This window comes from Macaca fascicularis, chromosome 6 (assembly GCF_037993035.2).
Source record: "Macaca fascicularis isolate 582-1 chromosome 6, T2T-MFA8v1.1".
In the NCBI taxonomy this organism is placed as follows: Eukaryota; Metazoa; Chordata; class Mammalia; order Primates; family Cercopithecidae; genus Macaca; species Macaca fascicularis.
In genome coordinates, this window is record NC_088380.1 from 186,122,259 (window position 1) to 186,146,861 (window position 24,603).

At 58.7% G+C, this 24,603-nt stretch overlaps 1 protein-coding gene across 3 annotated transcripts in view; it reads right to left on the reverse strand.

Moving 5' to 3' along the window:
- Nucleotides 1-24,603, reverse strand: part of ADAMTS2 (ADAM metallopeptidase with thrombospondin type 1 motif 2) — a 235,399-nt gene that overhangs the window by 149,363 nt on the left and 61,433 nt on the right. For 2 of the 3 annotated variants that reach the window (XM_045394647.3, XM_065547140.1), the window contains exon 3: nt 18,945-19,098. In XM_045394647.3, the coding sequence (XP_045250582.2) occupies nt 18,945-19,098 (154 nt within the window). Of the gene's footprint in view, nt 1-10,963; nt 11,525-18,944; nt 19,099-24,603 lie in introns of those variants that run through there. The other variant, XM_073994972.1, reaches the window with a different exon arrangement.

Genomic DNA, 24,603 nt, shown 5'->3' on the forward strand with positions numbered 1-24,603 from the left:
GCTGAAAGAAACACAACAGGGCACAATGAGGAAGGGCTGCCAAGCCTCAAGCTTCAGACCAGGGAGTCACTGGGCATGGGGGTGGGGGTCAGGAAGCTGTGGGAATGGAACACATGCTCCCCCTACCCAGGAAGCAGCCCCTCAGTGCCCACCAGAGCCACACAGGGGAGCAATGCAGGCCAGGTGCTGCCAGCATCCTGATGTCTCGTGGGAAGCTGGAAATCCCTCTGTGTGTATGAATCCTCTGAAATATTCGCTCGGTGTGTTCATTTTGGGTTTTGACATTGTGTGGGAAAAACAGAGCATATCAGAGTGTCCAACAAAGTCCATGGCTGGTGTTTCACCTACTCAGCTCTAGCAGGTCTCTGGCTGCACAGGGCAGGCTCTGATGAGGGAGCTCTGCACTCCCATCTACAAGACTCCAGGATATCTGTCCCTGTGGGCTAGGCAGTATCGAAGACCCACCCCCCACCCTGGCTCTGCCATGTGCCTGCTTCCCATGCCTGACTTGGTGAGGCAGGTAAATTGGTTTCTCCAAGATCGCTCCAAGCTGAGCCCGGCAAACATCTGCTGGATAAATGCTGGGCAAGCAGCCGCCCCTGGGAAGCAGCTGGAGGTGCACAAGCCTTGGGAATTCTTTAAGGAAGCCTTTCTCTTTCCATGTCAGACAGGCTTAGCACAATCAGAAGAGTAAAGGGGCAGCTGAAATGCCTGTGGGCTGTGCCCGCTGCGAGGGGCAGCAGAGGAAGTGCCAGCATGGGAGATGTTGCAGAGACCCTCTCCTGGTAGCTGTGGATGGAGGTGGGGCTTTCTGCTCTGATCACTACGATATGTTATGACTTACGATGCACCAGGCCCTGCACTGAGCCCTTTACAGGTATAATGTGGCCTGATCCTCCCAACGACTTACCAGGGGAAAATGTAGTATCCCTGCTTTTCAAATGAGGAAACTGAAGCACAGAGAAGTGGAGGGAGAAGCCAGGGTTTAAACTAGGTAGCAGGACCTCAAGGCCCACATTTTGAGCCAGCACACCCTGCCCTGTCCAGGGTGCCAGAACAAAGCCACTCGGTCTGTGAGGCCTGGCAAGTGTAGCCCCAGCTCTGACAAGCTTCTTGGAACTCACCGCAGCCAAGAAAACATCAGCTGCCCACACCTCTCCAGCCTCTTAGCAGCGTTTGTTATGGTCGATCTGGGAATCTGCATTTTCCCCCAACCAGACTCTTCAGGGGCAGAGCCCAGATTGTACATGTTCAGTGCCCAGCAGGGGGCTGGCCTGGGGTGCTTGCAGACACTGACTGGATGGATGGATGGATGGATGGATGGATGGATGGATGGATGGATTGGGTGGATGGGTGGATGAATGAGTGGATAGATGAATGGATGATGAAGGATGGATGGATGATGGATGAATGAATGGATAAATGATTGGATGGATGGATGGGTGGATGGGGGATAGGTAGATGGATGACTGAGTAGATGAATGGATGATCAATGATGGATGGACAGATGGGTGGATGAATGAGTGGGCAGATGAATGAATACATGATGGATGAATGAATGGATAAATGATTAGATGGATGAATGCATGGATGGATGACAGATGGATAAATGGATGAATGGATGGATGGATGGATGAATGAGTGGGTAGATGAACGAATACATGATGGATGAATGAATGGAGAAATGATTGGACGGATGGATGGATGACAGATGGATAAATGGATGAATGATTGGATGGATGGATGAATGGATGAATGGGTAGACAGACAGACTCTGATACTGCAAAGTGAATCCTTCCCATCCATGGCAAGTGAACCGGGTAACAAAGTCAGAGGCAAGGCCATGGCAGCATCATTTGTCACTGTTGCCATTTGTACACATTTTAGGGGCAGAATCGGTCATGCTCGACCACAGGTCATCTCTGGAGGGTGAGGGTTGGGGGTCAGGAACTATGGGGAGGGCTCAGGGCTGGGGCTGCGGATGTGGCCTTTGTGCCTGTGAGCAGACTGCATTTCCATCAGCCTCATCCCCATCTTCCCTCTCTGCCTCCACCAGTGAGTTTAGATCCTTCCTACATTCAGCCTTGAGGTCCCCTCCCTTCCTGTCCCGTCTCCCAAGACCTGGCTGGGCCCTGACTCAGAATGGGGTCAGCGAAGCCCTGAGGTAGAGCCGTCTCCCAAGATTATGGGACTGGGACCCACCTCACCTCCTTTCACAGGACACCATGTGAGAAAAGCAATATGCCCCCAACCAGGGGTGGCATGGAACAAACACTGGCGGCACAGAGCCCACCTCTTGCTCCCTCCTGGTGTCTTCATCCTTGGGGATCAGGGGCTCTGCAGCAGCAGGCAGGGCTGGGCAGCCCTGGAGAGTGTGGCACAATCCGGGCACTGTGACCCTACTGGACCCCTTTGCGCAGATGCTGCTGGGCCTAGGAACTGGCTGCTCCCCACTGGCTGCTCTGGTGGGCCCTGGGGTCTGCCTACACTCCCAACACATGAGCATGGGCAGGTACCTACCAGCCTCCTTCACTGTCTGCAGCCTCTCCCGCAGCTTGGCCTGGGTCCACCGTGGAGGGCGTCTCTGACACAGTCCTTCTTCCCACAGGGAGACCTGGAGGGTCTTGTTCTGCCCTCAGGGCACGGAGGCCCCAGGCTCCTTCGGGTGGGAGCACAGGTGCTTTTTGCACAGGGCCCAGCAGCCAGCTCAGCCCACAGAACAGTGAGCCGCCAGGTCCCAAGTTGTCATCTCGTGACCCGCCCCTTGGAACATGGGTGCCCAACAGGAAAGAGGACTGGGGCTTTCTTACAGGGAAAATAGTGTCCGGGCTGCCACGGAGCTTCGGGCCTGAGGCCTCGGCTGAGGCCAAGGGAGCGGGACTTCGCCGGAGACAGGACAGACCCTGGGCTCCTGCTGCCCAGCTCAGGGAAGCTCCTGGGCGCGGCTCGGTTCACTCCAGCGTTTCCTACACGGATGAAGGCGCAGACGTGTGTGCTCTGACCATGGGCGTGTGCATGCCTGCGTGTGTGTGAGAGAGAGAAGGGAGAGGGACGGAGAGAGTGTATGCATGTGTAACTCCAACCAGAGTCCAGGAGTCTCACACTCCACTGCAGACCAGGCAGGCGGGGCCGGCATGAGTTGGGGGGGCCAGGCCCGAATCGGCGGGGAGGGAGGGGCTGTGTTCGCCCATCAGGAGGAGGCACAGAGCCTCCCACCCAGTGCTGCTGGCAGGAACACGCCCAGGGTGGCCAGGCCTTCTGAAGGAACTGAAAATTGAGATTTTCATATGAAACCTCCTGATTTTTAAGTGTACACTCAACATTTCTGAAGACGTTGTACGAGTCAAGTAAAACATCGTGGGGTGGGGCGGCGAAGCAGCCCGAGAGCTGCAGGGGTGAGGCTTTAGTTCAACACCCCGATGTACAGATGAGAAAACTGAGGTCAGGCCAGAGCAAGGACTCCGCAGGCCAGGACCACACTGGAGGTCTCGGCTGCCTGGCCCATCACTGGGGTCACCACAGCCCATGGGGAGCACCAAGGACACCAAGAGAGGCCCAGGCCTGGCCCCTGGGGTCTCTGTCACCAAGGGCCCACGCTGCGAGTGGCTGAGGTGGTTCCTGCAGGCCTGTGAGTCCCCACACCCCTTCCCAGTTCAAGGCCTTGGGACAAGTCCAAGCCCAGTTTTGTCCTCGTGGTGATGAAGGCCAAGAACGCAGGTAGCTCCCGGGATACCGCCCAGAACAAAGCAGCACAGGCACCTGACGTTCTGGATACAAGGGTGGAACCCTCTTGAGACCATCATCGGCCGTTTGCTCTCCAGGCTGTGGGGGCCTGGAGGATGTCCAGGCATGGGTATAGGTGCCGGGAGCCCAGGGAACAGAACCTCAGACCTGGAACTGGGTACCAGATGCACCGGCCAGGGGGTCTGTCCACCCAGCCCGGGGAGTCCTGGGGCTGCTCGGAACCCGGCGCCACGCCTGCTCCCTCAGTGCCGCATCCAAGAGTTCTGTTTGCCTGGGCCGGGGCCCCGCGCCCTCCCCACTGCTGGCTCCCGCTAATGCGCTGCAGATGGGCTTCCTCTCTGCCTCCAAGAAAAACAGGACGACCGCAGATTTCGCCTCACAGAAACGGAACCGCTGGAAAGGCCTCTCTTGACATTCCCGAAAGGAAAATAAAAATTCCTCTGAGGTACATTTCAACTCCAAGGCAGCCCTGGCCACATCCAAGAGGCTCGGTCCTGAGCGCCGTGGGCTCCAGTGAAGGTCCCTGGCGCCGAGGCCGCCTCCTGACCCCCATCCCGGCCACTGCCCCCGGCTGCTCAACCCTTACATGGCTTTCACAAATTTTGAATTAGCTGCCAACAGTTTAAAATGAAGAGATTTTACATAAAATCAATCTCCAGCTTCTCTTATAAAATCGGAGGCCCTTCCTGCTGCTGGCCGACCTCACGTCTACCTGGACCCAGTGATCTCTGCTGGCATCGCCCCCATCAGTGTGCCCAGGGCCCCATCAGTGTGCCCAAATGAGACCACTGTCCTCAGTGAATGCCTGACCCCCAGGCTCCAGGCAAGGTTGAGAGGACAGATGCTCTCATCCTGGGGGCTCTGGCCTTCCTGGGGCCAGTGTTATCCAGCTCTGCCCTCCAGGGCCCTCCGCACACGCTGGGGCTGGGACTGGCCATGGCTGTGGGCTCTGATTTGGGTGGGCAGTGCTGAGCAGGCCATCATGCTCCTTATTCCCAGCCTGACCCCCTAGACCCACTCCCCCCCCAACCCAGACAACGTGTACTGAACTCCTGGTCAACTCGACCCCTGAGCACCTCCCCGCAGCCCACCAGGTGCTCCTGCTGCGGTTTGCGCAGCACCTAGTTCTTTGCCTGGCTGGACATCGCTTGGCCAGACTTGCAGAGCCATCTCAGCCCTTTGTTCTCCTGACTCCGTCCCTCCAAGCCTGGCCACCCCAGCCTTGGCCCCAGCTCCTGCCACGTGAATTGTCAAAGGCTGAGCGTGAGGAGGCTGAAGGCAGCCCCCATGGCACACCCCACAGAGTCCCTGCAGTCGGCCAAAGAAAGGCTCAAGCCTGGGCAGCCTTGCTGCCAGCTAGGAATCTGCAGCTGGACTCAAACATGTGTCCAGAATGATCTGGGAAGGGTCCTTGAGAAAAGGCCCAGACACAGGGACCTTCCCAGGCCTGGCTCCCACAGAGGAAATGATTCTAGCGAGCGCCACCTCGACAGGTCTGAGGTCCGGGCGGGGGTGGAGCTGTCACAGGCAGCCGGGTGGGGCTGCGATCTGGGTCCTCCCAGCCTCAGGGCGATCTGGAATATGGGAATACGGTTCTGCCCGGCAGGGAGCACCCCCTCTGACCAACCTGTGGACTGCCTACCAGGACCCCCGACACCCTTGCTGCACGATGGCGCTGGGGGGCTGATCCGGCCGCTGCTCTCATTCCCATGGCCACCTGATCCAGGCCAGTCTCCCTGCACACAGGGCAGCAGCCTCCTGCCGGCTCCCTGCTTCTTCCCTGTTCACCCTCCTGGGAAACCAGACCATGCCACTTGCTGCAGGGCACAGCCCCTCCTCCACGATGGAGCCCACAGAAGCCACCGTGGTCTGACCCCCAGTCCCCTCAGGCCCTCACCCTGCCCCTCCTGTCGGACCCTCAAACATGCCCCGTCCTCACCCCTCAGGTACCTCGCATCTGCTGCCCTGGCCCCTTTTCCTCTTGGGGAACTGCAGCCCCCACTCCAGGCCTCAGCCCAACATCCAGTGACTGCAGGGCCACTTTGTGGCACTTCCCAAGTTTTTCATTGTGCAGATATTTGTGAACTGACTAGTGCACTGTGGGCTGTATGAGGTCAGGGCTATGTCTGTCTGGTCCCAGAGCCTGGCCCAGTGCCTGGCCCCGCTGTGCGTGCCGGGTAGAGATCTGCTGGATGAATCAAGGGAGAGAGGAAGGGGAGCAGCCCTGGGATTCCACAGGTACTTTATGTCCAGAGACAACCGCGCAGGGAACAGTGGCCAAGGCACGCTGGAAGCAGTGCTCCCGCCCGATAGCATCCCCATGACGGAGGCTGGGATTCACGCACTGCCACCCTCAGGCACCAGTCAGGCCTGTGGCAGTCACAGGGGCACATTCCTGACACCAAGATCTGTCATTCCAGCATGGATGGGGCCATCTTCCTCACCATCTGCAGTCTGGCATCAGACATTCCCAAATAAAGGATAGACAGTTAACTGTCAGAAAGTGCTGGTGCTCGGGCCTGGAAGGAAGAGAACCAGTGTCTACTGGGCACTCGCAATTTTGGCCACTGTGCAGCACCCCGTGTCCTCAACCTCAGGGCCTGGGCCACGGCTCCATGAGACCACAGGGAGGAAGCAGAGTCACAGGAGAAAGAGTGATGAACAGCACTGGCCATTTGATTTGCAGGGCACGGTGCAAAATGGAAACGCACAGTCCCTTGCTCCAAAAGTGATGAAGACTTCTAAGGCGGGGATGACAGAGTGCTGCAGTGGGCACAGGGCCCTGCTGGGTGGGTCACAAGCCTGCCAAGTCAGTCCTGGTCAGGTGTGAGGAAGTGGCACTGACAAAGGCCCAGGGCCACCCGATGTCCCACGGGTCCATGGGACCAGTAGCCACCCACAGCTGCCAACCTGAGTCTGTAGCCCTGACACTGTGGCAACAACAGCAGGCATCAGTGCCAAGCCCTCCAACGCCTCCAAGGAGCAACCGTTGCTCCTGGAGTGAGCACTGGGTGACCAGGCTTCCTAGGCACTATGCTCATTCTTCCTTTTCACGGATATTTAAGCAACAACTGTGTGCCAGGCATTCCTCAAAATGCTGGAAATTCCACTGTAAGCAAAAGATTCTCCTCCAAGCTAATGTGCTCAGTGACCTGGAGGCACATCCTCACGCACCCTCACTGGGCCTCAGTTTCTGCATCCGTTAAGTGGAGTTCCAGGCCTTGGTGCTTGGAAGGCCCTTTGTCCAACAACCAGATGGGGTCACAGGCTACCGGGTTTTGCCAGCCCGGGCTCTGAGTGGGGACAGGAGGGCACTGCGCAGGGTGTCAGCAGCCCTGGGTTCTAAGCCTGCTCCTCCCTCTCGATGCAGGTGTTGAAAGGCCTGGCTCCCACTGTGTTTCTACAGCTTTTACAATCTGTGTGACTGTTGGCACCTCAGTATCCTCATCCCTAACATGGGCACAGAAAAAGCACCAACCAAACCTACAGCTCATGACAAGAATCCCGGGAGATGATATACCTGCAGCGTGCGGCAGATGCGGTCAACGGTAAGTACTCCAGGAACACGGCACGTTCTTCTTGCTCCCTGCTGTTCCCGCTACTGCGTGGACAGTGGTACCCCTGTGCCTTGCTTTTCTCTCTGCTTCCAGGGCTACCGTGCCTATTAAATGACACCATGAAGGGTGACCGCCCTCGCACAGACCCTCGGTAAATGGGCATGTCCTTGACGGCCAACTTGGCTCCAACGGGGCAGAAGGATCATTCAGACTCAGCTACAGAAAAACGGGCTTTTGTGCAACTAACGCTAACAAAGCTGGAAAGGAAAGAGGAACTACGGCCTGGGGAAAAGCTTGTATCAAACATGACAGAAAGTCAATATCTAAAAGAGATAAAGGGCTTATCCCAATATATAAGACCCCAAGAGATAAACGGGCAAAGGACTTAGACAGGAAGAGGAGACATACAAAGTAATCGAACCCAGGGAAGATCACTCATCCTCACTAGTAATCAAAGAAGCAAATTAGCGCAAAAAGCAACGCCGCTTTGCTGCCAGAACAGCAAAATATCAAACCGTAAAGCCCCCGTGCTGGTGAGGATTTGGAGAAACTGGGAGCTGCTGTGGGAGCCAGTCTGGCTCTGCCCCGAGTGGTGAGTCTGTTAAGCGCTGGGATTTCCTAATTCAGTCACTCAGTAAGTGCTCCCTGATGGCTGCTCGGGGCCAGGGCTTGAGCGCGTCTGGGCTGGCTCAGGCCGCCATCTGCCGGGTCAGCAACAGATACCTATTTGCAGGAACAGAACCTGAGGTCAGCTCCCAGGATGTCCCCAACCCTGAGTTTCAAGAGTTTGCACCAAGGGCAGGAGCATTCCAGCTGTCTCGGGCAGCTTTTGTATGGGGAACAGCTGGTAGCGCTGCCTGCGGCCTCCTGGGGTGGACAGGAAGGCTCTGCCTGCAAAGGCCCTAAAGACAGCCACACACCCTGCCCTGCACGCTCCTAAGTACGTGCGTCCCTTCATCCCGGCCAGTCGGGGGTCCCTCCCCACAGTGGCAGGAAGGGGAAGCAGGACCTGTCCTGCTAGAGAAACAAGGATGCACGCGCGCCCATGGGACCCGAAACCTCACACTGTCCCTGACAGTCTGCCCCACAGAGCAGAACCTCTGCCTCCTGGAGCAAGAGGAGGTGGCAGTTCATCCCCGGGCCTGGCTGCCTGTGGGGCTGCCTCGGGGGCTCCTGCTCCCGCCCCCGAGTCTGGGAGCACATGGGTCTCGGCCTTGGCACCTTCTTTCCTGGGAAAACACCTCCCTGTGGGCCAGGGCATGCAGAGCGGTAGACGCGGGCAGCTGTGCGGTCAGAGTGATGGGTGCCAGTTCTGGCTCCTGCACTTGGCCCAGGCCACCTGACCTGCCACCCCCACCAGCAACTGCCCGGCCAGCCTCCCAGCCACGTCACCTTTCAGGGGCAGGACACGTCCTTGATTCCTTCCTTCACACCATGTCCTGGAAGCTCCACCTCAAACTCCTCCTGAACTCACTGGCTCCACCCCACCGGCATGGGCACCGCCATCTGTCACTTCCTCCCTGCTTCCACCCCCTCCCCCCAAAACCCTCCAAGGCCTCCACCACACCCAGAATGAATTTCCACCCCGCACCGCGACAGTCCCTTCAAAGCCATGAGTGCTGCCCATCCCGGCCCCTCACGCCTCCCACTCGGATCCAGGTACTCGCTCTGCTTTCTGCCCCTTGGTCACGCTGCGGTAAGTCCAGCCTCAGGGCCCCTGCATGTGCTGTTCCCTCTGCCTGGAACACCCTTCCCAGGGCTGGGCTTTCCCATCACCACCAACCTGGGGCACCTCCCTCCATTGCCTGCCTTCTCACGCTGCCCTTTCACCCCGTTTTACTTTGTTCACAGGATTCTCCACTGTCTGCAAGCATCTGCTCACCGGGTCTCCCCTGCTGGGCTGTGAGCCCAGAGATCAGGGACTCAGTCAGGTTCCTCCACTGCTACAGCCCCGGCACCCGGTCCTGCCCCAGACACACGGTGGACACATAGCAAGAACGTGACGAGTGAATGAAGGAGAACACACTAGTGGTAGCAGGCAAGGTGCCCTCTCCGAGTCTCAGTCTCCCCCTAAGCAGTAGAGCTGCTAATGCTGTTATTCCTCCTGTGATTTGGGGAGCAGCATTATAGTAATAATGAGCATTACTGAACCCACACGGCACTCAGGTGCCCAGCCTTTTCCCAACCGGACCAGCACCAGCCACCTCTCCATGAGGGCGCAGCACCCCGGTCACCTCCTGCCCTGTCCTGTGAGCTCTCTCTGGGTGTGCACCACCATCCTGACAGGTTGGGATGGGAGCGTGGGAGGCGCCAGTGCACTCCTGGCTGGGTTCTCTGCCAGCTTTGCTCGTGGTGCAGCCCACACCTCAGGGCAAGCCCCAGCCAAAGGGGCCACGTCAAGAGCTCTGGGAGAGACATCCAGTGGAAGAATTCAGCCCATGCCCCAGACGTGTGTGCACAGGCACACGAAAGAGGGTGAGACAGAAGGAGAGAAAAAGGAAGCCAGAGAGCAGGAGAGAGAGAAGCCAGACGCCCGCACGTCCATCTGACTGTGCGACCTTTTCCCCGCTCAGAGCTCCTTCAGGGCCCAGAGCACAGCGCTGCCTAGGATTAATTTCAAAGAGAAACAGGTCAAAGAAAATTGGAAATTTTTATAGAAAAGATTTCGGGCTTGGAGCTGGCTGAAGTGTCTGCCAACCTGCAGAGAATTCTGAGAGGAGACGGGGCCTGTGGTCAGAGGCCTCCGTCTGGCACAAATTGGCAGAGTTTGGACCTCGGACCCAAATGCAGTTTCTGAGCCAGGCTGGGGAAGTGCTTTCTGTCCCCTTCAGATGTCCCTCCAGCCGCCTCTGCAGCCCTGATGCTGGTACCCAACACCTCTCACCTGTCACCCCACCCCCTCTCTGTCCCCAAGAGGCCTCCGTCTGCGGCCCCACCATGGGATGCAGTCCCTTTGTCCCCATGATGCAGGGTGCCCATGTCTCTTCCACAGTCATCCATGGGGCACCCAGGGCATGAAGGGAGCCTCACCTGGGTCCCAAGCAGGCCCCACTGCTCCTTGCCCCAACCTCACCCCAGCCAGCAGGCTCCTACACCCACGGCACAGATGTCACAGGCTCCTACACCCACGGCACAGATGTCACAGACGTGGAAAGATGCCCTGGGGACATCGTCTCTCTCCCAGGAGCCTGCCTCTGCCGTGCCGGGGACCCGAGGAGGGGGCGTGCCCAGCCCACAGCTGCTAATCAAATGCCAGATGCCCCCATGAGCAGATCGCGGCTTCACCCCTGAGCCGTGCACTGTCTGCATGCCGGGCGTGGTTACCCTGCGCATCACCAGAAAAGCTCTCTGGAGGTCATTCCCAACACAGATCCCAGGGAAGGAAAGAAAGTGTCAGTTCACTGTGTCTGTGGAAGATGACAAGGCAGACCAGGGAAAGGGGGCCGGAGAGCCTCAGCAAGTGTCACAGTGAGCACCGGGCAGGTGCCCTGTGCCCTGTGTAATTCCACAACCCCTGTGCCACTGCACCCAGGTACGGAGATCCAGAGGGGCTGAGTGAGCTGCCCTGGGCCCCTCAGTGAGCCAGCATGGCAGCATGCCAGGTGGAGCTGAGCACACTGACCCCTGCACCAAACTGCCCGCTGTCCACCCCACTCACCCACCTCGCGCTGAAGCATCTGTGGGAGCAGCCCTAATGCAGCTCCTCAGAACCACTGGCCGGTCTTCCAGAGTTGTCCCCGCACTCGAGTTGGGGCTGCAGCCAAGCCAGGGCCAAGGCCACCATCCTCCGGGTCACGCTTGTCACCTGCCCACGGTGCTCCGCCAAAGATCCAGGCCCTTGCCAGCCACATTCACCTGGTCGGCTCCACCCCTGAACCAGAAACCATGTCGGGAGGCGAGAGGTGGCGGGGGAAGGGCAGGCCTGAGACTCAGGGACTAAATTTATGTCGGAGGCGCAGGGGAGGAGCTGCGCACGTGGGGGCTGTCAGGCGGAGTGCCAGGCCCAGACGCCGTGGAGGGGGAGCACACCTTGGCACGTCTCCCCTGCGGGATAAGGGGGGCCAAGCCCTCGCCGGGGTGCAAGCCTCGCTTCTGCCTTCACAGCCCGGGGGTGGGAAGACCCACAGGGCAGTCCTCCGAGCAGCAGACGCCAGCCGGAAAGCTGGCCAGGCCTGGGAGCTGGCCCCTCCTGCTCTCCCCGGCTGACCCCAGGCAACTCCAACCTCGGAGAATGTGCAGCCTCGGCTTTCCCAGCGCCGGCCCCCGCCCACCCCTTCCGCGTGGGCCACATCACCACACTGGCATCTCCGACAGTCATCCCAAGGGCCCAGTCTGCACGAGGACAGGAGCGCCACGGCGTCTGCCAAGGGTGCGCTCAGCCCTGAAGCACGCCTCCCGGAGCCGCCTCGGGTTTCACAATCAGTGCTTCTCCCTGGGTTTCCCGGGGCCCGGGCTGCAGGCACAGCTCCAGGTGGAAAGAGAGGAAGAGCTGAGAGGGCTCTAGGGCGCTGAACTCAGTGAGTCGGCAACAGTGGCTTGGCAGGGCCCAGGCTGACCAGGGTATGAGAGACAGTCCCTATCACCACGTGAGAGGCCCAGGCCTCAGGGGTCCGGGGAGTTGCTTGGGAAGTGACTGGCTGGAGACACAGAGACAGGTCGGGGCACAAGACGCTGGCCAGGTCCAGGGCTCACACTGCAAATCCAGCCAAAGGCCTCTCTCCATTCTCCCTTAGGACCCGAGGTTCGACACTCAGACACGTCAGCTGAATCATGACCCCCCCCAGACGTCCGTGTCCTAATCCCTAAAACTCGTGAGTGTTGCCTTATATGGCAGAAGAGACTTTGCAAATGTGTTTAAATTAGGGGTCTTGAGATGGGGAGAGTAACCTGGATGGTCCCAGCGGGCCCTAAATGTTGTCATAAGTGTCCTTCTAAGAGGGAGAGCTGCCTACAGAAGAGGAGAAGCCATGTGACCAGGGAGGCAGAGACTGCAGCGATGTGGCCACAAGCCAAGGAACGCCAGCAGCCCCCAGGAGCTGGGAGAGACCAGGAATGGATCCTGCCCTGGAGCCTCCAGAAGGAACCAGCTCTGCCAATACCTTGATTTTAGCCCCTAAAAGCCTATTTCCGATTTCTGAGCTCCAGAACTATGAGAGAATACATGTATACTGTTTTAAGCCATTAAGATGTGGTAAGTTGATACAGCAGCCACAGGAAGCTGAGATGGACGTCAACAGCTATAGGGCAGAAGGGCTCTCTGACCTGGCATTCAGCAAATTTGCACCCCCCCCAACAAAGCAACAGCCGTCCTGCCCCATCCTGGGCCCCCCAACCTCCACCAGGCCTAGCCTCACATCTGCTGTGTCAGTGGAGCTGGCTATTTGCTCGCCACTGAGTAGATGAGTCTCGCCTGCTCCCCGGTCCTGTGGCCTGACAGAACAGAGCTCCTCTCTCTCTCCTATGCCATTGCTCCAGCCTCCCCACGGCCTCCCTGCCTCCAGCCTCCCTCACACTGCAACCAGCACAAGTTTGCTGAAACACTCAACTCTTTTGAGACTGGAGGGCGCCATCACCACCTTGGGTCATTCAAGGCTGCAGCTTCTACAGAGGCTGCCCCATCAGCTCCCTGCCTCCAGTCCTGGGCCCTGCACACCCAGGGGGAGCTGTCAAACCTGAGGTCCCCTCCCCTGCCCACTCTTCCCCCAGGATCCCCTGCAGCCTGGAAAACTCCAACCCAACTCAAGGCAAAGTCACAGGGTGGAGACTGTGGATCAGGAGAGGGCTCTTCTTGGCCTGGTGGGGAAGGGCTGGCTGTGGGCTGCAGGTGGCAGCCACGCTCAGCCACATGGAGGAGCTGCCCTGTGCTGGTGCTTGTCCTCTATCTCCTGGCGGGCTTTCCTTGGTGCAGCGAGGCTGAGAGGTTCCCGTGGTGGTGTGCCTCCTCTGCCCGTCAGGGAGGATGCTGCAGCCTGACAGCAGCAGGCAGAGGCTTGGCACCAGCGGTGTCTGGAGTGGAGGCAGCCAAGGTCACTGGCACATTGCTGTCTGACTTCTCTTCCTTCAGCCCAGCGGGGTGTATGCACAGCAGCCTGGTAGCAGTTCCCCAGGACGGGAAGCACCTGCCCCTCCTCTGTCCCAAGGCCAGACCCGGGGGAGCCCCAGGAGAGCAGCCCACAGAGGAGGGCAGAGGAAGCTTGTGCCTCTGCATCACAGAGAGCCAATGGGGGACCGTGTTTTGTTCGATCCATATAGTGAGCACGGGACGGGACCCCAGGCATGAGAGCTCCCACTGGGTGTGCAGGGCCCAGGGCTGGAGGCAGAGAGCTGATGTGGAGGCTTCTGTGGAAAGAGGGCTTTGGTTGGATCTGCTGGCTGAGCCCTGGACCTGGCCAGCGTCCTTGTGCCCGGACTTGTCTCTGTGTCTCCAACCAGGCACTTCCTGAGTGACTCCCCAGACCCCCGAGGCCTGGTCCTCTTGCTTGGTGATAGGGGCTGTCTCTTGTACCGGGATCAGCCTGGGCCCTAAGCCAGCTCTTGCCGACTCACTGAGCTCAGTGCCTCGGCTGGATTCCTGGAGCCCTCTCAGTTCATCCTCTCATTCCAGAAATTTCAAGACACATTTTAACATCAGGAAGGTTCACATAAAAATTCTGATGTCTGGATTCTCTTGATAGGATGTTCAGCTGCACCAGACCCACACTTCTACCAGATTGAGGTCAAGGGAGTTGAGGAGGGTCTGTCGCTCCTTGCAGGGTCTCCCAGACACCCTGTGCCCATGGCAAGGCCAGGGCTGGACACCACAGGCGGCTGCATTCCTGCTGCTGTTTCTCTTTAGTGGAGATGTATTCTTGGTCGTCCATGTTTCTATCAAAAGGAGAGAAATGAAAGCCAGGCCAAGGGGGGGTGCTGTTTTTCCTCCACTGCTGTCCTTGTTGGCATTGCCTGCCAAGCCCTGCAGGCCTCTGAGTTTGCAACTCTTGTCTTGACATTCTGCAAATGGCACTGTCTGAAACAGAGACCACATGCCCAACACATGACTCGGGGTCTTTCTCACTGTGTGGCAACCTTCGCGGAATCCCAAGGTCAGTCTCTGGGAAGCTAAGAGAGGCCCTCAGTGTCAACAGCAGCATTGGCTTCTCTGTGCACGTGGTCTTGGAGTCAGCCTCTCCAGGTCCCTTAATGCGGGGGATGGGGGAGGACTGCCAGGCTGAGATTGGCACTCAGGCATGCAGGGAAGAGCTCCCACACCACCGGGTGGAGGGTCCAGTGAGGGAGGCAGCAGGACCAGGGCCTGCCTGGGCTGTGCCTCTGGGCTATATGCCCTGGGAAGGAGTAAGTGAAATCTACAGTGCTGTTCCTCCACATGACCCAGACGGGCGCCTCCCAGGTGTGCTGTGCACTGCGTGGCCAGCCTTGTACGCAAGGGCCATTCACATCCTGTAGCTGGCTGCATGGTGCCCCCAAAGATGCTGGGTCTGGATCCCTGCAACCTGAGACGGGTACCTTCTATGGGAAGAAAGGGCTTTGCAGATGTGCTTATAGGAAGGCTCTTGAGATGAGAAGACTGTCCTGGATTACTGGGGTGAGTCCTAAATGCAATCAAGGCATCCTTGCAAGAGGGAGGCACAGGGACACTATCAGAAGAAGAGGGGGCAATATGACCCAAGGATAGAGATTGGCACGATGCAGCCACAAGCCAAGGGAGGCTGGCAGCCCCCAGGAGCTGGGATGGGCCAGAAACACGTTCTTCCCTGGGGCCTCTGGAGGGAGCACAGCCCTGTCCACCCTTGATCTTGGCTCAGTGAGATTCATTTCAGACTCCTGGCCCACAGAGCTGTGAGAGAATACGTGGGTATTAGTCCGTTTTCACGATGCTGATAAAGACACACCCAAGACTGGGCAACTTACAAAAGAATGAGGTTTATTGGATATTCAGTTCCACGCGGCTGGGAGGCCCTCCCAATCATGGCAGAAGGTGAAAGGCACGTCTCACACGGCAGCAGGTGAGAGAGAGAGAGAGAGAGCTTGTGCAGGGAAACTGCCATTTTTCAAACCATCAGATCTCGTGAGACCCATTCACTATCACGAGAATGGCATGGGAAAGACCCGCCCCCATGAGTCAATCATCTCTCACTGGGTGCCTCCCACAACACAGGGGAATTATGGGAGCTACAAGATGAGATTCAGGTGGAGGCACAGAGACAAACCATATTAATGTTTCTATTGTTTCAAGCTCCCTGGGGCTCCCTCCTCAACAGTCCCACACAGGATGAGACACACACACACCAGAGAGGACAATGCCACAGAGTGCCCTGTCCCTGAACCCCAGTACAGTGTCCCTGGGCACAGAGCTGGCCTTGGGAACGGCAGAGAACAGGGATTCGAGATGCCTGTCAGAATGCCTGGCGGCGGGGAGGGGGGTGGGTACCTCAACCACCTCTCCCCAAAAGGTCACCCAGCCTCAGAGCTCTGCCTCTGGTCCTGGCCAGGTTCCCAGGCCAGCAGCACTGAGCAGGACCCTTCTGCCAAGGCCAGCATGGCCAGGGAGGAGAGGAAAGGACCCTCCCCGCTCCCTCACCCCTTGCCCCTCCTAACACTCTCTCCTGGGTATTACCTAAGCTGCCCAGTGCACACACTCATCCCCGGCCTGAGTCTGTGAAACGCGTTAAAACCGTCATTTTCCATCCGTTTCCCCAGGCGATCTGCAACCCAGCAACTGATCTTGGATGACACAGACTATTAGTGAAAATGATTTCCTGAGGTTCCATGGGCCCCCGAGATCACCCTGGTCAGCCCGTGGGCTTCTCGGGAAAAACAGGACACCCGTCTCAGCAACCCTGAAAAGGAGGCACCCCTGACCCTGCAGGGAGATCCCGCCACCCAGACAGATGCCCACCCCCCATTGGGACACCCAGGGCAGGTGTGTCACCTTCCCCGGCAGAACATAAATAGCAGGGTGCTTCACACCCACTTCCAGACGTTGCTTTTGGGGAGGCAGGAAGAAACTGCCAGCCAGCACCTCCTGCCAGCTTCCACCAGGGCCACACAGATCTATCAGGGTTCCCTCAGAATTCACTAGAAGAAAGGGTCCCCTATACACACACACACACACACACACACACACACACACCCCTGCACCCAGGTTCTGGAGCTATGTGCCAGGCAGGCTGTGCCCCTCACTATGCCACAACACACAGCTTCTATGCATCTCCCCGTTGCCACTCAAAGGCCCAGGCAGATGGAAAGCTGGATGCCTGAGGTCACCGTGGGCCGTCCACCCAGCTCCGCCCTTCCAGCCAGTGTGTTGACCTCAGCCCAGGGCTGCGTGGGAACAGTTAACAATTAAACAATTAGGTGCATCGAGTGGGGGCTAGTTCCCTGAAGGCCCGATCCCCTCACACAGGGTCCTGTGGACACCAGACAGGAACATCAAGCAAAGGGGACTTGGCCCCAGCCCCAAGGCCTGGGACCCGGACCTATATCCCCAGGCCCACGCCCACACCCATAGCTTGGGCTTTCAGCTGGAGACCCTGGGCTTGCAGCCTGGGCCCGAGGCCTAGAGCTCAGGCTGGACAGGCTCACGTCCTCCCCGACAGCCCATTACCAAACCCCCACCTTCCATCCCAGCCTCACCCCTGACCTGGCAGCCGGCCTCACCCAGCGTCTTCTAAGGCCAATGGTTTCTGGGCTTATTCGGAGTTTGAAATTCCTTTCCTGTGTTCTGAATTTCAAGTTCTCATTAAAGATATGTGGATTGGGGGTGGGGGTGGAGGGAGGATTCAGTAGAAGATGCCAAACACCAGCAGAAGCCCAGAAAATAAGGCAAGGCCGGCCAGGCTGTGGGGGAAGGGCTGCCATGTTCAGGAAGACAAGCACCATATGGAATTTGGGATCAGAGACATGGCCAAGGGCACACGGCTAGCTCACCTCGCCTGAGCAGAGGCCCCCAGAACCCCCCTGAGTCTTCCAAGAGAGGCCAGACAGAAGCACCAAGCCCACAGCACCGAGTGAGCAGCCCCGGAGCTCTCGGGGACACAGGGGTTGCTAACGCCACTGGGCTTACCCAAAGGCAGCCAGCTAGCCAAGAGCAAAACTGGGGCCCAGCCCCATTTCATGCTTGCCCTCCTGGATTACTCCTCCTTCCTTCCCTGCAAAATAGTCCAAGGGGGAGGATAAGCAGTCAAGGCTGAGACCGCAGCTGGAGAAGGCTGGGCGGGCAGTGCCTGGTGGCCCGGCTGTCTGCAGCACAGCAGACGCTGACTTGGCCCCAAGGAACAGGGGCCACCGGTTACACTGACTGTCTCCAGAGCACAGTGGGCTTCCTGACGGAACCATGCCTTTGCAAAGGTATCTGATGTCGTTTCATGAAATTAGAATTGTGCCCTGCCAGGCTGTACTCAATTTATCTGTCAAGCTAGGAAGTCAGAGACACGTACAGTCAATGAGGCAGGCATGCTATGGAGTGACAGGAGTACCTTAGTAAATCACAGCACAGGGGCTGCCCAGCCCAGGGCCCTGGAGCATTCACTGTGAACAGGCAGGTGTGTCTGACCCTGGGCCCCAGGCTGTCCTCACCCAGGGGGTCCTGACCAGAGGCCGAGGGCTGAGCTCACAGCTTCCCACTCTCCCAGCAAGAGCCAAGCACAGGCCAGGCGTCCCCGACCACACAGGGGACCCTGAGAACTATGGGCCTGTAGAACCACATCAGACACTGACCCTGGCTTCACCACAATCCAGGACCAGAGACTGGGAGATGCTGGGAGGTGGGGGCTGGCACAGCGAGGCCAGGTCTGAGGCAACAGTCAGGGACTGTCACCATGGCCACCCGGCAGCTCCATTCAGCTTTCTGGGCCCAGGGCACACATGGGTTCTGAGTTGAAAAAGACAGAAGCCCGCGAGTCTGTGCAGAGACTGCTGAGGCTGCTGGGAGCGTCTCCAGAGTCTTTGTCGGGCACAGGCCTCCAGGGATCCAGAAGAGCACGCAGGGCCTTTCTTCCTGAGCAGCCAGGCGAGGGCTGGGACCTACCACAGGCACCCTCCCGAGGGCTGGGACCTACCACGGGCACCCTCCCGAGGGCTGGGACCTACCACGGGCACCCTCCCGAGGGCTGGGACCTACCACGGGCACCCTCCCGAGGGCTGGGACCTACCACGGGCACCCTCCCGAGGGCTGGGACCTACCACGGGCACCCTCCCGGGGACCGTGGCAGCACAGAGGCAGGGGCGGCGCTGTCTGGGGCACTAGAGGCATCTTCACAGGCACAGACTCAGAGATGCGGGCACTGGACTCAGGCCTGGTCTGGGCCCCACCCCACTCCACGACACTTGCTCGCCCTTAGGCAACAGAAGACGGGCCCTTGGACAGCCTTCATCGTCCACCATGGAGGCCCCAGACCTGAAGGCAGAGGTGCCCGGGCTGCTTGTCACCCACGTGCACCCAGAGGAGAGGCCCCAGCCCCAGCAGCCCTGCTACGCCCTGCCGTCAGCCAGGCAGCTGGCCCATTCCTGAGCCACCGAGACTGGGGCTCAGCCTCAGTGGCGACGCTGGTCTTCGGAGAGCTGCCTGAGTCTCTGGGATGCTCCCCTGGGGACTCGGGCCTCAGGGGGCTCTCCACACAGCCTGCCCACCTGCAGTAGCCTCACCTGTGTCCAGGGCCTGTGGCCCCACTAGAGGAAGGGACTTGGGGGGCCGGCGATACACCACGTGCACGCGGCCTTGCTCAGCCTCCTGCGCCGCCAGCCCCTTCTCCAAGGGTTCGATGAAGAACTCCTCCTCCTCCATCCGGATCAGACCAGCCTGCAGGACAAAGACAACATGATCAGATTTCCAGCACACTAAAGACCAAGGAAGGGGAACAGTGAGGAGACCCCCTCCCTCAGGGAGTACCTCCCACCTGAGGACCCTGCCCAGCACCCCAGCTGGTGCTCAGCTTGAAGCCTGGGCTGGCCGGAGGGCGTGAGCATGTGGCCCCAGAGGCCCCCCCGCCCTCCGCCCTGTCTAGGAACAGGGCCTCTGTCTGGGTCGTCTCCACCCCTGTACGCCAACCCTCTCTGCTTTCAGAAAAGTTACTGTGTTTATAAAGTCATAACTGTCCAGAGATGCCTGGAGACATTCAAGGGCAGCTGTGGGCCTGTGCGTGTCCCCAGAGGGCACCCACCAAAGTGCATCAAATACGGGCCAAGAGCTGCCCCCGCTCCCAGGAGCCCAGAGTCCAAGACAAAGGTCAGAATAGTCGGCCGGGGGTTGAATCTGCCCACAGACATGTTCCATTCGGGCCAAACAACGTTTCCGAAGCTAACACTCAGAATGATGAGATTTCATGTCTTGAACACGGAATCCCAGCTTTCCTTGGAAAACGCAGGCCCTGACCACAGCGGGTCTTGGACGGAACACACGCCCCTGCAGCTGGCTCCAGTCCCCACTGCCCCCCACTCTCTCCGGCTATCTGTGTCATCCACCAGCCCAGACTCTACAGGCAGCTGAACAGATGCCCCGAACCCCTGGGCCAGCCAGCGCCCTCCCTTACTACAAACTCCTCGCTGGGCCCGCATTTCCGTTGGGACTCAGGCTGCTCTGCATGCTGGCATTCAGGCTCCTGACCTGCCCCACCCTCCCAGACCCTGGCTTGCACACCCCATGCTCCTCACTGGGCTGTGTGCACCCTGCCGAGCCACCCGGCCCCTGAACCCACCATGCTGTCAACTCAGGAATCCCCATTCCCCACCACCCCACCCCCAACTCGGCCATCTGGTAAACCTGTGTTCTCCCTTTGAGGCCTGACTCAGCCCCCCTCACTTCCCCTGCCCTCCCCTGCCATCCAGCCTGCCCGCCCCTGCTGTCCAGCTTGCCCTTCCCTGCCCTCCCCAGCCCTCCTCTGCCATCCAGCCTGCTGGCACCACCAGGTCCACCCATCCCATGACCACTCCAGTTCCCACATTTTTATCTTTTAGTCCATTATCCATAAACCAGAGTCTCACACTGGAAACTCACACTACGTCCAGCCTTCAGACTGCTTCCTTCAGATCACTCACTCATGACCCATGTGATGGATTTTGAAAGCTTGAATTCGTTGCTCAAACTTAAGAAACAGGAGAGTTCATACAAATGACCAGATTTCCAGACTCTTGAAAATCAGAAAAGCTGGCATTTCCAGCACCCATCGATGCTCCAAAGCTTAGCCGGCACTGGCCAGGGTCCCCTGTCCAGTCAGGAGTGTGCCCTCCGGTGGGTAGCCCCTGGCACCTGCCATCTGGATGTGTAAAAACCATGCACCCCCGAAGTAATCTGGTGATGGCCTCTGCCACATCATCATCCTGGCTGGGGCAGGGGGCACAGTGGCATACGGGCTGCCCTCCTTCTGCCTGACCTGAGGTGCTCAGTGAGCACCGTCCTGTTGCTGGCTGGGAGCCCCTGCAGACCAAGATGCAGTCAGTGTCCCCAAGGGCCTGCTGGGCGGCTGCCCCCAGCCTCAAGTAGGGAGGGAGGCTGGAGATGCCCTTGGGAAGCTGATGTGCCAGGCAGGGGCTGGTGGAAGTGCAGGGCCTGGAGGACACAGAGCCCAGCATCAGGCCTGGCTCCGGAATGAAGGATGCCTCCAGCGGGAGGTGACATCTACCCAAACCGACCCAATCCCTTTGCACCGGCCAGGCGAAGAGCTGGAGGGAGAATCAGTGCTCCAGACAGAGGAAACCGCGCACGCCACGGCTGGGGAGGTGGACGGAGCACAGCTGGTAGGAACCGCTGACCAGATGCTCCGCTGACAGGAGCATCGAAGGCACAGTGCCCGGTGGCCTGTCACTCAGGGGGCTGGTGAGGGAGGGTTGTAGGCAGCCCGGGGCTTCTGGGGGAGCCTTGATCTGATTCCTGTTCAGAGCATGGTGGCTGCTGCAGGGAGAATGGGCTGAAGAACAAAAATGGGTCTGGGGTCCTGGGGAGAAGGCATTGCAGGCACCTGGGAGAGGGAAAATGGTCCAGACGGGAGCATGAGAGACAGGGACAAGTGGCAGGTATGAGGGAGGTGAGGAGTGGAATGGACAGGACGTGGTAGGGTAGATCCGGTTGAGATGGGAGGGAGGAGGCAGCACCCAGGTGGGCTTCCCGGTCTGTGGCTGGCTGAAAAAGACGGCCCCCAAAGTTACCCAGGCCCCCGTCCCTGGCAGCTGTGCGGGTAGCAGGACATGGTGGAAAGAGACTCTGCGGGTGTGATCAGGCGGGCTCTGGGGCTGGCTGGACCCTGAATGCAGTCGCTCGTCCACTTCCTTACGGGCGGAGTGGAGGGGGATTAGGCAGACGCGCAGAGGACGAGGTCATGGGCAGACAGGGAGGATGCCAGATGCCAGCCTTGGCGATTGGAGCAATGCGACCTCAAGCCAAGGAACGCTGGCAGCCCCTGGGGAGCTGGCAGAGGCCAGAAAGTGTCCCCCCCGGAGGCTCCAGAGGGAGTGCAGCCCTGCCGACGCCTGGATCTGGGTCAGGTTATACTGACTTCGGACTTCCGGCCTCAGAACTGAGAGGACGAATTCCTGCTGTTTTAAGTACTTTCTTACAGCAGCCGCAGAAAACGAATTCAGGGTCCCGGTGGGTGGCCGGCAAAGCGGGTGCCGTTCTCCGAGGGGCATGAGAAGAAGGGCAAGGAGCGCAGGACACTCCGGGCTCGGACATCCTAGGCTTCTGGGGAAGAGGCTGAGGAGGCAGGGGAACCAGAGTTACCAGGGCAAGACCGAGGTCGGGCGGGGAAGGAGGTCATCAGGGCTGTGGGAGGAGAGTGGAAGGAGGGGTGGGAACCCTGCAGGCCCCACGCTTCTGACTCATCCCTGGGTCTCAGGGCCCAACCAGGCCTGGCAGAGACTCAGCAGATGCCTGTGGGATGAGTGAACCGATGACCCCAAAGCCAGAGGCCATGCCCCCCAAGGGAGGCACCAAGCAGGCAGGCGGGGAGACCACAGCCGTCCCTGTCCACCGGCATGGGGACAGTGTGTTTACCGGTGCAGGAGTTGGGAGGGTCCGGCACTGACGGTCCCGGTGTGTGGTGTGGGGGAGGCTGGTGCCTCAAATCCATCTTATTACTGAAACTCATTCGATGAAGTGCAGGAATTAACCCTGGGGGGCGGCAGCGGACAAGCTGTCTGGAGTGTGAAGTTCTGAGTTCCTGGCACCCTTTCTATCTGGCCAGGTGACCTCAGGCAAGGTGTCAAGCTCCCCAAGCATCCAGTGACTCGCCTGTACATGAGGCCGGTCGCCCTTTCCCGTGCACACTCACACAGGAGCACATGCAGCGTGGCAGACGCTGAGAACCATGCCACGCCTCCACCCAAGTGACTTCATCCAGCCAGCTTGCTTTCCAAATGAGGAAACTGAGGCCTAGGTGGGCAGACAGGCTGCGGACACACACGTTCTAGGAATCAGAGCCCACACCTGTGCGGAAAGGGCATCTCCCAGACAGGCCCCTGGGCCAGACTGGGCTGATGGAGCCAGTTAGGGCAGGACACTGGGACATGAGGACTCCTTATGGCAGCCCCATCTTCTGGGGGACCTTGCAGCCCAGGCCGGGAGCCTCCATGCCACAGGCCTGAGGCCGTGGGGTTATTCTGGAGGGACCTAGTGTAATGATGAGGCCAGGCTCAGCCGGGGGATGGGCAGTACTCTCTGGCCGGAGCAACCCAGGAGAGTTTGGGGTCTCCCTGACCAGCAGGGTCAGGCTCCCCTCCCTGGCTGCCTCCCTGAGGACAATCTCTGGGCTGAGCCAACAGCACTAGCTCCATCTGATGCTGCCCTGGGCCTTGCCTCCTGGAAGGGCATCCTTGCAGGAGACCCCCGGAGGGCACAGAAGCACACTGGGGTCCCTGTGAAGCAGGGCCTGGGCTCAGGCTTCCTCACAGAGCCAGAAGCCTCCGAGCGGTGGCATTCTCAGACGCAGACACTCAACACGCTCCTCACAGCCCCGCCTGTCTCTGTGGACCACTGTGTGATGTGCACACGCATGCTGGACTGATGAATATGGCGGCACCTGCCCCGAGACCAAGGCTGACCACCCCAAGACCACCAGCCAAGACCACCGGCCAGAAAATGCACTGGGCGGCGGGCACTTCACAAAAGAAGTGGAGATCATTTTATCCCCTGGTTTTCAAACACTTTAATATGCATCCCAGGCATGATCTGTCAAAAAAACACAAGAAAATTGACAGGAGAGCAAAGCACAAAATGTGAGCTAGGTTTTGCTGCATTTTTTCCAGGACTTTGATTTTCCTGCTGCCAGTGTCATGTATCTGTTTTTATATGCAATTTTTATTAATTAGAATCCGTTTCCTCTTCCCACTCAATAAATATTCAAGAAACTCTAGAAGCACACTAGCACTCAGTTGCAAGCCTGCTGGCGGCCTGTCTGTCCAACCCCACAGCTGTCCGGCCCGGGGTCTGGCAGAAAGGCGGCCTGTCTGTCCAACCCCACAGCTGTCCGGCCCGGGGTCTTGCAGAAAGGCTGACACCCTGACCCAGCTCTCAGTGTGAGTCCTGTTCTGCTCTTGAAGTCTGTGGATGTCTGGCAAACCCAACCAGGTTCTCCCCTGGGGGATGGAGAGACGACCATGGGGAGGGCTCTGTCCCTGACCCTCAGGTGCCACTGCAGGGGCCCAGAGCCTGGCAGTACCTGGGTCATCCAGTAAAGCCGCCGACATTCAGATCCTGGTGAGTTACACAACGCCTGCCCTGCCTCCTCCTCCTATAGAACCTGCTCCTTTGCAGTTGGATTGATGGTAAAGTAGTTACTAGAAATGGCAACGAGATGTTATAAGTGTATAAAGATCCAAAGGCTTAACAGTTCTGTTACTCTGAATTTTTAAGTATTCAACCACAGACACCCTGGAAGTTAGGGGTTCACGGGAAACACAGGCATGCATCCTGTTCCCCTCTGCAGAACACCCAGGCTGGCTGGGCCTCACTGCCCCTCCCATGGAAGCCGCAGCTGCTCCCATCTGTGCATGACTGGGACCTGGTCCGTCACTCAACCTTGTCAACCTCCAGCACAAAGACTGTCAGGTGTGTGCCAAGGTTGCAATGGCAACAATCAGGCGTGGAAGGCACAAAGCATAAGAAGCACAAAGGTCCATGCACAGAGACACCCAGACTTTGCCAAGGGACAAGGAAGCAAGTCCCTGTTGCCCTCAAACTCACCTCCCTCTGAAATACACACACAGCATGCACACTCGCCAAAAAAGTCCCCTAAATGCTGGCATCTGCTAAGATTCCCGTTCCGGAAAGTATTCTAACTCCAGGATTCTTTCTCCCCTTCTTCCTTTTGGTAAT